At 40.8% G+C, this 16,703-nt stretch overlaps 1 protein-coding gene across 1 annotated transcript in view; it reads left to right on the forward strand.

The window, feature by feature from the left end:
- The window catches only part of cntnap2a (contactin associated protein 2a), a gene marked incomplete at its 5' end in the record, with an annotated part of 287,541 nt that overhangs the window by 128,248 nt on the left and 142,590 nt on the right, over window positions 1-16,703 (forward strand). The window contains 3 exons of the mRNA XM_079292505.1: window positions 8,618-8,765; window positions 15,476-15,528; window positions 15,764-15,914. Coding sequence (XP_079148631.1) covers window positions 8,618-8,765; window positions 15,476-15,528; window positions 15,764-15,914 — 352 coding nt within the window. The remainder of the gene's footprint in view (window positions 1-8,617; window positions 8,766-15,475; window positions 15,529-15,763; window positions 15,915-16,703) is intronic.

A 16,703-nucleotide genomic window follows, 5' to 3' on the forward strand; every position in this document is an offset into this window, starting at 1 on the left:
AAACAAGAAGCATGAAAGCACAACGCTGACTTTCTTTGAACTTGAGTGATTTCCCTAATATTTTAAATCATCTTGCGTTTTTGCAGCTGATTAAATACAGACATCAAGTGCCTCGTACATTTCCATTTAGGCATTTGGCTGACACTTTTATCTAGAGGGCTTACATTAGGGGGGACGTAAGTGTACATTAGAGCAAGGGACCTCAAAGACAACACTAAAGCATGGACAAATGAATACAATAAGTGTAAAAAGAAGGATAAAAAAGACTGCTCAAAATATTTAGCATTTACTGTATGTATTAAAGTGCTCATAAAGGAGGGCTGTATATGAAGATACAGGGAACTGGTCTGGAATTTAAACAAATATTGGCCTACAGTCTAACAGAAGAACAAAATCAAATATGATTAAATATATAGAATATATGATGACTTATGTACTTTTTAAAAGTACACATATATATGTATAAGGCATGAACGTTGTTTAATGTATTTATAAGTGCTGTTTAGGTGCAAAGACAAACTACCATCTCGTGGCTTTTTGGAAGACCCAATAACTGGTGCTTGTGCAATTTTAGCATGAATTACAGACATTGGTAATGTCCTTTTTTGAAATAGACACTGAGCTTCATCATCCCCACGTATTCTTGGGAAGACCTCTGTGTTGAGAAGGACCAAATACCTCACTCATCAATTACTATTCAGCTGACGAATCTGTGGCCTGTTAAATGTCAGCTTGTAATTGAATGATCGGGAGGGGTGCTCCGGATCTCAGCAGGAGTGTGACTGCGCTGTAGTTTCACTTTGTATTTACTATGCTCCGTTTGCATTTTTATTTTATGATTCAATTCATCATAGGATGATATTTTTAAGCTTCACTTATGATGAGTCTGGCTTTGACCATTTTCCTTGTGAAGCCTCTCAACCAAAAGCATATTGGCGTGAGTGGGAGAGAAAGGATGAAGTGTTGGCTTCGCTCTGATAGTATCAGGGCTATAGGAGAGGTGGGGGATATTATGTAGAGACAAATATTTGACCAATTGCTGGTCTAATTGTGCAATCTGCAGCAACTACATTCAGTGCAACAGCTGTTAAGAAAAGCCTCAGATGTTTGAATATTGATAGCCTTTCATGAAGTCATCTAGAAATAATTTCAAACTGCCCAATATTCCACCCAAACCTACTGGTCTAAGTGGTGCTTCACATCAATGGCACTAATGGCTGTGGCAAGAGAAACAAACAGCCTTTGTTGATCTGTCGAAGTATTCTTGAATGCCTATTTTCTCACTTATTTTTAAGTGTTCTGGAGATTGGCATCCATTACTAGATGTTATTTCAAAGATGCACACGACATTAAACCATGCATTTTTGTTAACTTAAGCCAGTGACGCTATGCAATGATTCAAGTCAGAAATGGAGATGATCTATAGCTACAGCCCAAACAGCAACTGGTACCAGCTGATAGGAGTGATTGGGGAGGGGATCAAAGGAGATTATTTACAGCAGAGGAAATGAGATCAACTCATTTGATATTAATGCAAGATCTTTAAGAGGTTTAGCATTCTGTTTGATGTGTGTATTAATAGATATTATCCTCTTGTTTTGATCCTGATCTGATCCTTCGTATTGACCACATCAATTGCTTTAAAAAAGGCAACTAGTTGGCACCCACATGCATGAAACAAAGATGTTCATGCACACACAAGCAACTGCAGTCAACTGCTCAAAGGAATTGTTACATCCAGAATTAAAGTCCAAAATGTTTGACTTTCATCAGACCACAGAGAAACTCATTGCTCGCAGTCATGAATATGACTTTTACGGCTTTTTTTTCCCATCTACATTGATATAAAGTCTCCTCTAACTTTCGGCTCTATATCTTGATCCGCTGCTGTGACTTCACAGGACTTGAGCGTCAGCCTCTTTAATGTCACTTCACTCCATTCCCGATAAGAGTTGTATGGAAATTAAAAATTGCTGAGTGTGAATAATGAGGATGATGGAGAGCACACTTCCCAGTGAGTCATGGAAGTGTCCTGTGGTACAACTTGAGCGGCTGCTATAAAAATGTAATAATACTGTCATGAATATGAACATTGTACTTTTCTGACGGTGGACAAGACACGACACTGAAAAGTCACAAACACACTCACAAATAAGGAGTCGTTAAGGCGCAGACGCATGCACATACACCGCGACTTAGCTCCGTGTGGTGAGTGAGGTTTCACAGCAGAGCCAGGGAGGCAGTCTTCACTCCATCAGTGTTGGTCCCTGGTGAGCAGAGGGGAGAGAGGGTGCCAAATGTTCACAGCCTGAGTAATGGGCTCTTCAAGCTGTATTCTTTCCCTCTCGCTGTGTGTGTGTGTGTGTGTCGGTCTGTCTCCCTGTCTGACTCTGTAAAATTGAATTCAGTGCAAAAGATAATTTTGTGAAGTTAGATGGGGTACAAAATACTGACCATGGTGTCATGCTTTTTGACAGAGGCCTTTGTGTCGTTTAGTTACTCCACAGTAATTAATTATCCGAAATGGAAGTGTAAAGAAAACACCTCATTTTTCAGCTTATAATGTCTGTGAAGCAAATTAAAGGATTGCAGTTCCCTTTGTCACCAGCTCTCCGGGAGCTCCTTTTAGCAGGTGGAAGCAAGTTAATGAGAAACTGAACTGAATAGCAATGCTTTGGCACATGACTGCAACGGACACAAAGGGTTGTAATAATGTCCCAGGCTCCAGATAGAACATTGGAAGCACCTTGCTAGCACAAATAAAAGCATTTATTAAAGTATTTGATCCAAATCATCAAAAAGTGCACAGAGCAAACGATGGTCACACAATAAAATTGTTATCATGAAACATGCAGATGTGCTGTTCAGTTCAAGCGCAGTGTTTTTTTCTCAGACAGCATTGAAGAGTGTTGGGGGAGTAATGAAATGAGGAAAACCGGAGACATGATGTGAACTCGCCACTGGGATAGGCAGCATGATATCGATGATATCAAAAGCTAATATATGCATATAAAGTTGAAGTGCTATTTTGTAGTGGTAGACGAGAATTGATCACAGCAGTCTCTGAGGTTGGTGTTACATTTAAGAGTTTCAGTGGGTTTTTTCTCTGAAAACATCATGAAATTTGCAACACATCACAGTAGCTGTTTTTCTTAAATATGCCTGCAGTTGTAGGCATTCACTCACAGTCTCATGAGACTTGTGTCTCTTCACGTGTTGATGAAAACAAAAGATTATTCTGTTGTACTTTAAAATCGTTTCATGAATCAGGACTTGCCTTTATCATTACTACCGTTTGTCCGGTCTCGGCACAGTAGAGGCCCACACCCACGCAAACACAACCACCCACAGGGATTCACAGAAACACAAATTTCTCTATGGCTCTTCTGTTTTGTCCTGTACACTTGTCGATAAAAACAAAAGACCAGACCAGGCCCGACTGATTTCCCCTGCCTCTGTTAGGAAGGAGCACACACACCCATGCACACACAACGGCCCTTACGCTGGGCTGGTCGAACAAAGCGTCCAGCAGCAGCAAGAAAACGTCAGAAAATAGCTTTCACTTGTTGTTTCTCAGATATCTGGAGATCTGCTCTCTGGAAAGGCCTGTCTCTGGCTGTCAAAACAGAGACACACAAAAACATACATACACTCACACGCGCGACAGGTATTCCCTGACACACACACACACACACACACACACAGACACACAGGCAGTCATGGCAGATGCACATTCAGGAAATGAAAAAACATGCAGCCATGGAGAATAAGTAAGTAACTGAGGTGAAGAAAGAGGGAGAGCTGCAGAGCAAGTAGATAATGTGTGTGTGTGTGTGTGTGTGTGTGCGTGTATGAATGCCCGGGTTTGTATATGGGCACACGCATGCCAACATGCATGATTATCTTGTTTACATGTCGAGTGTCTGTGCAGACCACAGGGGTATTTGTTGACCAGCTGTAGTAAAGTGATTGGCTTGTTGTTTCTTGAATGGCAGCAGCCCTGGTGTTCCAAATGCCCAACAGTGGCACTGGCTGGCTCTCAGCTTCCCTCATTATTTTTGTTTTCCAAGTTTCCTCCACTGATCTCATGGATTGCTGAAATCATGTGACAGCTCTGCGTTGTTTTGATTCTCATCCAAGGTTTTCTCCCTAACTTAGCTTTTTGTGTACTTTTAAAACACAGCATGTTCATTTGAGTAAATATTTTTCGGTATATTTTGTATATGCTAAGGAGTCCCAAGTGCACCGTGCTTTTTTATTTGTCAAGAAATATTGAAATATTATTCATTTAAAAGTAGCATGAATATACATACATTTTAGGTAAAAATTGTGACGAGAAACACACAAATCCTTTAAAGCAGGGGTCTCAAACTCATCTTCACTCCGGGCCACATCAGCATCACGGTCGCCCTCAAAGGACCGGTTGTAAATGTAAGACTGTGTAAATGTAACTACTCCTAACATATTGGTAAATAACTGTCTCTGCATTTGATTATTGTTTATTCAAGTGTAAAAATAGTGTACATGTAGTTATATAAATGTAAACATATATTTAAGCACATTTCTGTTATTATAACATAAATCCTTTTAATTTAGGGTTAAGAAACCCACATTACTCTATCAAAGATCAAACTATTACAGAAAATGTCAAAGACAAATATCAAACAAGTTATTACAATAACTTTGTTCAAAGCTTAAAATCCTTTCAAGGGTGCGTTTTGCACAATCCGACATGAAGTATTTCATGTGTTTTTAAAGCCACATTTGAAGTAGTCTTCAATGTGCTCTCAATACATTTCCATGTCAAATGTACAGTAACCAGCCAAAGAGCTGCTTCTGTGTTTAAGTATCTCATCATTATGACTTTCTATCTCATAACTTCGACTTTCTATCTCATAATTTCGACTATGGGGATATTTTTATTATCAAGTCTAACTTAAAAAAAAAAAGAAATTCATTTTTTTTTTTTACTTTTTGTTGTTTTTGCTGGCGGATTCGCGGGCCACATAAAATGACGTGGCGGGCCGGATTTGGCCCGCGGGCCGGGAGTTTGAGACCCCTGCTTTAAAGCATGTGCACACACACATACACTGCATGAAATCTCAAAGTTGCTTGAGGCACTTTGTGACCTTTGTTGCCATAAATTGCCTCAGTTCTTGATCAAACGAAACGTCAAAGTGTCTAAGCTCTTAAATTGCCGAACCCTTACACACACATTCACCGACATAAAAGCACACACATACACACTATATGAAGTGACACGCAAGCACACACAAATTCCCAATTACTCGTTGGATGCCGGTTAATGATTGGACTTTGGAGGAGAGGGAATTAAATGGTTGACTAAGCAGACTTTTGCGAGGCGTTTAGCGTCCGCAACTTTTTCCTCATCTTTATCCTCCTCCTCTTCCTCTCTTCCCTATCCTACCTTCTGCCCTCTGTTCTGCATAGTAATGCCTTTGAATTGAGCTGTTCATTCAGCCAAGCACAGATAAGTGCTGTATAGCGGGAGGAACACAATAGAGAAATAAAAGAAGGAAGCTGGAAATTGGGGATGGAGCTTTTGGGTTGAGCTGGAAAATGGTTTTGTTCTCTCTTCCTTTCTATCTCTTATACCTTGACAGGCAAGGATAGGAAAGTGTCAGCTGGACAAAAATAAGTAAAGTCTTAGGCACGCAGTCAGCCAAATCCTCAGTATGCAGTATTCAGAGTTTTTTTATTATTATTTTATTTCCAACTGTGAAAGAAGCTTACGGGTAATATCAGGTTTTAACGCAGAAAAAGTTGAAATGGCAAGGAGGTGTGTGGGCGGTCGCGTGTATGTGTGCATATGTGCTCCATTTGTGCATGCAAATTGATACATTTGTGCTTTTTGTGCTTGAAAACCTGAGCCAGGACCACAGGCAGTTTGGAAACTGAATAGTAAAGGACAAATACACAACAGAGAGCACAGGATGTGAGGAAGGATTTAGAAGATTTGACAGAAAAAGAGAAGAAAGAGACTCGTTTTACAGAGAAAATCTGAGAAATGTACCAACAACTCCACAGAGTGGTAGTAGCCCCAGTGGTTGTTATAGGAATATTTCATTTCATACATATTTTGAGAATATTTGAGAACATCTTCAACATTTTTTGTGTATTTGTACAATATGTTAAAATGTGAATGTATCCCAGTTCCACTGCAGCTCTGAGGACACTGCGTCTTATAGCCTTGTTTTAGGTAAAGATGTGTCTGTTGAGCCCTTTTTGTTCACCGACCTCATCACCGGCTCTGCCTTTTCTATGTCCCCCCCCCCCCCCCCCCCCCCCACCCGCCAGCCTTCAGTTCACGGTGGGTCGAGCAGCGAATGCGTCACAGTTGGTCCCTCGTCCTCTAACGCAGTTTCACAGAAAGTGGCGAGGCGACTGAACATTTACTGAATGAATGGATAGGACTCTGAGACGGAGTCCATCTCTCCAGTTCTGCAGTGTTCTCCCCCTCCCTTCGTCGGGGTGAAGGAGGGAGGGATCTATCCTCCCAGGGGATGATAGATTACCTCTCATTAGAGATCCAGGCCGTGTTACAGATACAGGCTGCGTCTGTTGTCCCCACTCACGACAGATGGAAAGGGTTGGACTCCGGGTAGTTCCTGGTACGACGGAGGAGTTAAGACTCATTTTGGATATCAGCATCCTAAACCAAGACTTTCTATATGCTAATCGAGCAGTTACCGGAACTGGTTCAGCGGGGTGATCTGTTCACCGCCATTGACACATTTCTTTCATCTTGAGGTGGCTCTGAAACACAGGACAATCCTTTGTTTCACCTTCCTTAACCTATGAGTACAATAAGCGGTCGATTGGCTATTCCCTGGCGCCCCCGCACCTTGAACAAGACACTTAACCCAGAACTTTAGGTCCTGTGCACCTGCAGAGACTAGAAGCTGCAGGCTTCCAGGCTCCCTGCTGACTCATGTGGAGCTGTGTGAATGTGAAGCAGGGTGCTAATAAAGAAAAGCGTGTGCTTGTGGTCTCGGTTAACCTTTCCTGGATGAATAAAGATTAAAAATGAAAGTGCGGGAAAGGCACAGAGGAGATAGAAGCACAGTTCACCTCACGTCTCTCCCCTGCCACAATAGAAATGCAGTGGCTCTGAGCTTAGTGTGAACTCTTGACCATCTCCTCCTTTGCAGATAGCATATCTTCAGGCGTACATATGGGTCACTGAGGAGTCGGCTCAAAGCAGACTGACTAAGCAGAGCTTTTTACCCCCACACTCATCCACTGCCCTGCCCACTTCATGTCTTATCTAGAATAACACATGGATGTCGAGTGTCTTGCTCTCGTCAACCTGCAACCTGCTCGGCTTTTAATGACGCTTCTTTTAATGATGCTTGCAGAGAGGAGGAGGAAGCACAGAAGTGAAAATAGTTGAGGGACTGTGGTGAGATGGACTAGTGGGTGCTTAGAGGTTCTCCCATCATGTTACAGGTCAAGTGAAGGAAGAGACACTGAGCGGGAGGAGAGGAGGAAAGAGGGAAGAAAATGAGAGTGAAGGAAGGGATGTATTAAACTGTGCATTTTCTTTTGACTTTGTCAGTGTTCTAGGTTTCTGCTATGCTGCGAAAAAAGTCGGTTTTCTCTATTATGTCCCTTGTTTCTATTGCGTGAACAAAAATACATGCATACATACACACTGCATTTACATGTTTGGCTACCCCTCTCTGACAAAATTGCTTCACCAAATAGGTCAGTGTAAAACGTATCACAGCAAAGCAGAAATGAAGACAAAGTGACAATCAAATATTGTTTATTGATCGACATAGGTCAAATGCAGTCGTCAAATTTCGTGTATGTGTAAATGTATATGACAATAAAAATGGTTTCTTCTTTTCTTTTCTTCTTTCTTAAACCACAACAAGAATGAATTCCTTGAAATGAACCCCTGCCTCTGCTGACATTATTTTTTTAGAGAGGCCACAGTTAATGTTGTCGTTTTAGTGCATCACTTCCATTACATTTCTAAAAAACTGCCAAACGTAGCCTGCTGTCCTCAAATCCAAACCACTTTATTGCTGCTTCCATCCTATTAGTTGCTGACTGTGGTGAATTGTTGCCATCCTGCCCCTTTAAAGATTATTTAAAGTCTTTGGATGTGATACACAAGATTTTACAGTGTGTTGTTTTTCTAGAGGCTGAGATCTCGGAGACTGCACTCACAGAATGTGTAGAACGCAGCGCTAATATGACAGGGAACTGTAAACCTCATCAGTCACAAGCCCCTGTGGATCTTTTGGGAACCAGAAATCAGCCGAAATATGAGATGATGTGAACAGGGACTTTCTTACATCCACTTCGAGCTGAATACAATATGCAATTTCCTCTTCAAATCCCCTGCAGCCAGATTGTCTTATGGGGGGGGGGGGGGGGGGGGCTTATTAGATATGTAGACTCATAATTATTTTGTATGTTTTGTGAGTGTGCATCTTTAGGGCAGGATGTGGTGAATGGAACAAATACTCTTGCTCCTCGTCTCAAAGCTGCTTGTTTGACTGTAGGCTTGTTGCTTTGATGTGTTTAATTTCATTGTGTGCGTGCGTGTGTGCGTGTTTGTGTTTGTGTGTGTCTGTCTTCACAGGCCTTCTCTGGGAACTCCAACTCGGAGAGCTCAGTTCGCCACGAGCTGCAGCGGGGAATCGTGGCACGCTTCCTGAGGCTCGTCCCGCTGGACTGGAGCGAGGAGGGACGGATTGGTCTGCGCATAGAAGTTCATGGCTGCTCCTACTGTGAGTGCAGACAGACAAACACACATACACATTCAACTAGTAACAAAAAATATCCAGCCCAATGCTTGAGCAAGTATTTGTACATGATAATACTTTAGTTCCTCCAACAAGTTGTATTAACATGTATTCGATCTATGGGGAGAGCCCAATGATGGTCAGCTCCAAAACAGAAAAACGTCAGGTACTGAAATATGCAGAGCACAGTCACAGATGGACAGACACACGAACACTGTCTCTCGCTTTCCAACAAATGTATCATCCAGGGAACTGACTGTCTTGCAGCCCCTTTGCTCTCATCCTATTAAAGGCTGCCAAATTGATTTTGATAACAAATTTCAATTAACGCTCTGCATAAATTACTGTTATAAGTGACACACGTACATCTTTCATTCCAGAGAATGCACTACACTGTGTGTGGATATGGCCGTGAGTGAGTGTGTGTCTGTGTCTTTGCGTGTGAACACAAGGGCATGTATTGCATTCAAGTCAGTCCTCATCCCTTTCATTATATTTCCCTTGTTTCATTTCCTTCCTATGTTAAAAGAAAAGCAAGTCAGTAATGATAAAGATGACAAGATGTGGTACTCGCACACACAGAGAGAGAGAGAGGAGAGAGAGATACATAACACATGCACAGATGCACGGAACAATAAAACACAGAAATCCAGCCCACTCTAAGTTTATATCCATCACCTGTCCCTTCCAACAAACCACTCCTGCACTCACAAACAACTTTGACAGGGAAATAATTCACTTCTAATACACGTGACTGCTTTTGTGCTTCGATAAAGTCAAGTTGTTGCTTTTTCAGTTTTTAACCAGAATAACATCCACCCTCGTATTCTCTAACAGTGTTAGTCTCATTGATCTTAAATTGGACAATACAAATTGGCATTTGATTTTGGGAACATCTGCGTTGTTATTTGAAGGGATGGTTTGGATGTTTTGAAGTGGGACTGTGTGAGTTACTCATAGTCAGTTTATTGCAGACAGGACACTCAATGTTTGCTACATTGCTTTGCTTTTATGCGACTACCGTGCTCTAGTCTGCTTCTCCAAGCTGGGTGTGTGCCGATCGTCATCGACTTTAGGTAATACACTGACTATGGATAAGTATCTCATACAAGTGCACACTTTTAGTATAAGCCACTTCAACTTTAAATAGGGTCTCTTAGGTTCAGCATAATACTGCTGTTGTGCTTTGCTTTTTGGTGACAATTAAGAAGGTAGAGAAGATATTTTTTACAGGTTTCCAAAAGTAGGGTAACAACCAACAACCATTGCATGCTTTGCTCAGATCCTTTCATAATTTATGAGCATTATTCACTTATACTTTTCCAAATACGGTATAGCAAGTATGGAAGTATAACACAACCAAATATATTTCTCAACTTTAGAGAAAGAAATGGCGGAAACAATCAACAGCTGACACAAGAGTCAAGCTGGGTGTCAAGCACCAGCGGGTTTGTGAGTTGTAAACAACATTTTTGCAGAACGAAGAAACAAACCAGAAATACTATTGATATATAAGCAGTTTATTTTAGAAATGGATACAAGTTAACCTTAGACAACAGAAAAAGTTGGTAAATTGAGTTTGAGCCAAGTTGGCTTATTAACACAGTCTGTTTGTCACTGCTGTAGCTAGCTATATGTGAACGTAAGTATCGACTCAATAAAGAAAAAAGTGTTTTGCAGCTTCAAACTGTGTGCCATATACAGTATTAATATGGTTTCTGCAAACAATCTGTTTAAATTAAATATGAACTGGCTGTAATTGCCATTGGAATCCATAGGGGGTTTGTGTATTCCAAATATCATCTCGTACTGTACATAATGTGCCCATTTACAGCTGTCATTTCTCCTTCAGCCAGTCACATACCAAAGAATAAGAGATACAACAGAAACTATGCACAAGAAATCCCCCAATATACACAACAGCAGAATTAGACTGAGACTTTGGTATAGCAAAATATGGGCATTATAGAGAACGAGCTTCAACTTTGTCCTACCTCCACAACCACTCCCGTTAACGTGACCGGTGTCTGCTCCAGTGGAGCTGCTCATGGGCCATTAGGGGAACACTGCGATTATGCTTAACTCTCCCGGACGTAAATGGGTTTCAGATGTGTGAAATAACTCATGATGAAATCGATCATGTGTGCTCTCTCCAGCTTTCCTTTCTTAGATTTAAAAAGGATGCTTTTATTTGAATACATATCTAGCCCTGGCACCTAATTACAGAGAAATACCCTTACTGCTTGTCCTATCTTAACTTAAGTTTCAAAGATAGGAAAAAATCATATTTTCCTCTTACAGAATTGGCTCATGGTCAGGGCTGTGTCCTATCCTGGCTAAGACTTGATTTCTTATCTTAACTTAAGAAATCCAAACTATGACTGTAAATTTGATTTTTTTCAATCCAGTCATGCCTGTATCTAGTTCAGAATGTTTGTGCCTGCCTGTATCTTTCATTAGAATCGCCCAGCAGGCTACACGAGATGGACAAGCCATACTATCAACAGCACTCGTGTGTCACCACTGGCTAGCTGAAAGACAGTTTTCGCTACAAGGAGTCAAGGAGTCATTTTTTAATGGATTATTTATCTTGGCAGTCAATATAAATAACCATTAACACAGTCTGGAAAAGTTTAAAGCATCATCACCGAGTAGCCTTTCAGTCATTATATTTCGATGTTCGTGTTGTTCCCCATCTGCATTGCCATGCAAACCTAACAACCGTGCTGCTGCAATTTTTACCAATTATTTTGAATTAGGAACAGGGTTTATGACATCCTAACTCAGGATACTTGGGAAATCCTTTACATTCGGACTGTTCTGTAATAACTAGATTCCTATTCTAAGACAAAATAGGATTTTTGTTTTTCCTAAATGTCATCCACAACTGAGATAAGATAGGATTTCAGGTTAAGTAACAAGGACCCTGGTGTGCTTTCATTCAACAGACAAGACAGACATTCTTTGAAGTAAACAACGACACAATTGAAAGAACATCCCGGTTGCAGGGTCAAATAAGCACAGAGAGATGTTGTGTTTCTAACAGATATGAATGTTGTTATTCAGACGCTGACAGAAGAAACACATAATAGATACACAGAACAGACACAATTAGGTGAACACAGGCTTACAGATATCAGTGATAACAGAGAGAGAGAGAGAGAGAGAGAGAGAGAGAGAGAGAGAGAGAGACTTGCATGTACACACGCACTCCACCTGGTCATGTGTGTCTTTCAGAGTTGTTTGTCAGCTGTGTTTTGAAGCCCACAGTGCGTTCTCATGATTATGCTGTCACTGTTCCTTTCTTCAGCATTCAGTCATAAAATGAGAACTCGCACCTTTGTCTGTTCATCTACCCACCCTTCACTCCCCAACTCTCCAGTGCTCTTAGAATCAACTCCTCCGAAATGTTTTCCTCCTTCCCAATCCAAAGATGAAAAAGAGAAGTACATTTTTCGTAAAACGGCAGAGTACAGAGGATAAAAGAAGAAAGCGCACAAAGAAGAATTAGTAGGAGGAGAAGGAGGCAGATAAATATAGATGTTATGTTCCCAGCATAATCACCAAATATGTTGGTTGTAGATGATAATTCTGGGTTTTGAAAATGTATGATAATTAAATGCAATACCACATTATGACTCATCTCGGACTGTGCAGTGAAAGGCTGTGTGTGTATGTGTCTGTGCCAGAGGGTATAAAGGAGTCGTGAGCCACCATGCTGAGGAATGTGCGCGCTCATTTGCATTTTGATTAACATAGGATCAACAGAAAATCAATTATTCCATAGATGAGTCAGGAAATAGTAGCGCCAGTATGTGAGAGAAAGGGAAGTGGGACGGAAACAGAGTACAAATTAAATATTCTACACAAACCAATCTGTCATGCAAGTAGAATTTCAAAAAAATGCAAGCATATTATGTCTGACTTCAACCTGTGGCTCTGACATGCAATAAGTCTGTGGAAAACACAAACAGCATTACAGTTTAGTTATGGATAAACATATTGACTATCATTTTCATCATTTGTTTTATCTATAGAATATCAAAAGCATTGACCAAATTTATACCAGCGCATAAAGTAAATCTAATATTATTATTATTATCTAATATTGAGATTTTTGTGTTTTACCAACAGTCACACATGCAAATACACATCTTCCAATTATATGAAAAGCATCCAAATCCTTTAGTTTAGTAAAGGCTGGTCCGACTGTGAGTGACGTGCTTTTGTGCTCGCAGTCATCTAATTTGCTGCTTGCCCAATGACGCATGTTTCCATGGATACAATTTAACATGCCAGCCAAGTGCACCTTCAATTTGCCCTGACATGACGCAGGTGGTATCTCTGTGGTATTGCCTTTGCATTGACTGATTCCAAATCTTTTTTTTGTTTTGTTGTGAATAACACAATCAAGCATTTATGCAAAGTGACACATTTAATAGACATTCAGCGGAGAACGACCACCAATATATCGTGTAATCCTTTAGATTACAATAGCTCCTTCTATTAGATTTCATATTTTTCACTTAATAAATGTTAAGTGTCCTTTTTTCTTTGGCATTGGCATACCATAACAGCCAATAAACTCTACACACCACAAACAGCCACATCAACTTCAAATTTTCAGATTGTGATGAATAATAACTTCCAATGAAATTCATTTGAGGATTATATTGGCCGTCACATGCAGCTGTCTCTGGTAAACCACCATCTGGGTCAGGGTTGAAAATGGCGTGATCTCCTGGGCCAGGGTCTGAAAATCTCTGCCATCTTGTGTGCACGTCATCATCATCTGGCTGCAAACCAAGCAGCCGTTTCTTGTTACTCTCCATCGGAGTGGGTCGATCTTTGCTCTCTTTCTCTCTCATTCTTTGCGCCTCACAGGCGTCTGCAGGTGGTGGTAAAGCCCTCCATCCCTCATAAAGTCTCCCTCCTGACACCAAACACTCAACTGAGCTGGCAACCCTGTTCTGAGCAGCACACCTAGATCTGTAATATCTCATAAAACAACCGCAAAACTGTCAACTACCACCACCGTTGGCACCGCAAATGTGACAGAAGAAGATGACTGGTTGGAAGAGAGAGAGAGAGAGAAAGAGCGGGATGAAGAAAATGAAGTGATGCAAGGAAAGTAAAGAGAGAAGTAAAATAAATAAGAGTGGAGAGGAGAGGAGAGTAATGTAAAAAGATGAAAGACTAAAGGGAGAACAATAACTAGTGCAAGAAAAAGAGTGAGGTGTAAAACGGTGAAAGACAACCTGAAAACCCAGTGAAAGGCAGCATGGGATCATTTGGGGACCACTGAAGTTGCAAACAAAGGAAACAGGTGTAATTTCCTCTAACCCTCCTCTCTTGGTGTTTATAAACTGTATTACAATCATATCATACAGCTTGGGAACTTGGGTCTCAGCGTCTCGCTCAAGGATGGGACGGCCGACCTAAAGGTCGAGCCTCTCTATGCAATGAGCCACAGAGTGTAGGTATAGTTGTGTGCAGGTCATAAGCGAGAAAGCACGAGGGAAGGTACAGTATAGGGACGGCGTGACTGCGTACGAGTCTATATATATTTGATACGACCTTTCCCCAACTCAGTTGTCCTATCATAGCCCGCACCTAAACTCCTGTCCACTTTCCTGAACCAATAACACACACACACACACACACACTCCATTAACCACTTGACCAGTTGGGATGATGATAGTTGGATTGAAGGGGGCCTCAAGCACTGCACTTTGTTTCTCTTCTCAAAATCTCCTCCACAATGTTGCCTGTCTCCTTTCTGCCCTCTCTAGATTTAAACATTATTTTTACAAGACAAAATATGTGTTTTGGAGCTGATTATATTTACAGGATATGTGCAGCATTCAAACCTGTTGATAAGTGTGTTCAACTGGCCTACGCACAAACAGGTGTTTTCATTTTTGGCCGATTAGCCCTCAGCTCAGGTTGAAGCTGGGCAGAGTTGTGGCTCTGCCCAGCAACCAATCAGCCACAGTGGAAACACCTGGTGGGTGTATCGTCGGCGTTTAGTTTTAATGTAATGACTTTATTGTTTCACACATTCTCAGTATTTGTTAAATATCTTCTCGTTCCCATTCCAAGGTTGCCATGTGTGAAACGAGTATTACTTATTCATTTCCCAGAGGACTTTTAGATACATGACAATTCAATACAAGAGGAAATGTTTTCTGTGAACAAGTGTCTCTGCTCACTAACAGTCTTTCATACAACATCAATGATTTACATCTGTTTCTGTTGATGGAAAATATTACACAGCACAGGTGTTACTAATAAAATGAACGGTGTGATAGTGAGCCAAAGTGTATCAGGACCCTGAAACCGCATCAAAAGAGAATTCAGTCATCATTGATTGTATTATTTACACCTGCGCTTGTCATACTATGACTTGTCAAGATGTTCTCTGTGACAAGGGCCTATTGGGTACAGTATCATTAAATCAGTCCAGTAACCTGTAAAGAAGACATTTTGGATACACAAACCTACGGTTTTGTTTTTGTTGTTTTGTAATTTCAATTACTGATTTCTTGACCCAGCCCTAAAAGAGCATTGGCTTCAGTGTGCTCTTTAGTAATTTGTCAGTGACAACCGTCACTGTCTTTCTCTCATGTTTCCCTCTTCATTATTTTTGTTCTTATCTCTCTTGTTTTTATCGGTCTTCTTTCTGTCTTTTTTAGGGGCGGGCGTGATCAACTTTGATGGACAGAGTGTAATCTCATATCGTTTTAAGGTACTGGATGTCACACTGGCGAGGTCATTCTAGACAGTTAATATCATATAGCAATAATATAATATGACGGGAAATACATACGTTGATGTAGATTCTGAGCAGGTGGCTGGGAGACCTGGGAAAGTGCATTCTTGTTTTGTAGTAAAGTAAAGAAAGTTGTTTTTCATTGTTAGTTTTCCTTTTTTTTTTGTTCTTAATATAGTAAGGTGCATTGTGTTTTTTTTCACGTGTTCAGGTGAAGAAGATGAAGATCATTAAGGATGTGATTGCACTGAGGTTCAAGACGTCAGAGAGTGAGGGTGTGATTCTTCATGGGGAGGGCCAACAGGGAGACTACATCACCCTGGAGCTTCGCAAGGCCAAGCTGCTGCTGCAGATAAACCTGGGTGGGCAACACATGCATGTATTTTACTTTGACAAAGAAATAGAAAGCAAAGTATACTCCTGCCACACTGTCTATGATGTAGCTGTCTTGGTATCAATCCATTAAAGGCATGTTTTACCTTCTGAGGATATTCAAAGTTTGAAGAAGCTTTGTTTGTAAAACCATAACCCTCAAAGTACACCTTAAGCATGTTTTGAAATATTGAATACAACTGGTTGTGTTTGCAGCAATTTGACAGATTGAAACCATCATTATTGACTTTACATTAATGCTAAACTTTTGTCATCGAAATGAATGCCCTGTTTGTCAAGGTTTCATTATCTTGGAGCAATGGCAAAGCATCCACGCGCCGCTTTTTACCCTTTACGCTGTAAACAACAGCCACAACAATCCATAAGTGTGCGGAGTATCACTCACTGTCGACCAGCTGTTTTGCTGACAGAACTGTTGTGACCTTAAAGGACGCCCACTGCAGCATCAGAAGCAACAACTCCACTGGTGCATTCTCGTAGTGTTACAACTTACGACACTTTTAGCGACTAAATAAATGCCAGGTGTGTTATTGTTGGCAGGAAACAGCACAGAAAAGAATTACATTCTAATGTGAGTGAGGATGACCACATTTGCGAAAAACAAAGACGAGAATATTTTTGTGCTATGTGCTGTAAATTTGAATAATTATATAAAAATATTTGGATATTTATGAAACCAATGTACGAGGCATCGTCAATATACCATATGTAAAGCACTGAGCTTATTTCTGTCTATTTTGGAAAATCCCTGCCAGAGA

Source organism: Melanostigma gelatinosum, assembly GCF_949748355.1.
Source record: "Melanostigma gelatinosum genome assembly, chromosome: 20".
Taxonomy (NCBI): domain Eukaryota; kingdom Metazoa; phylum Chordata; class Actinopteri; order Perciformes; family Zoarcidae; genus Melanostigma; species Melanostigma gelatinosum.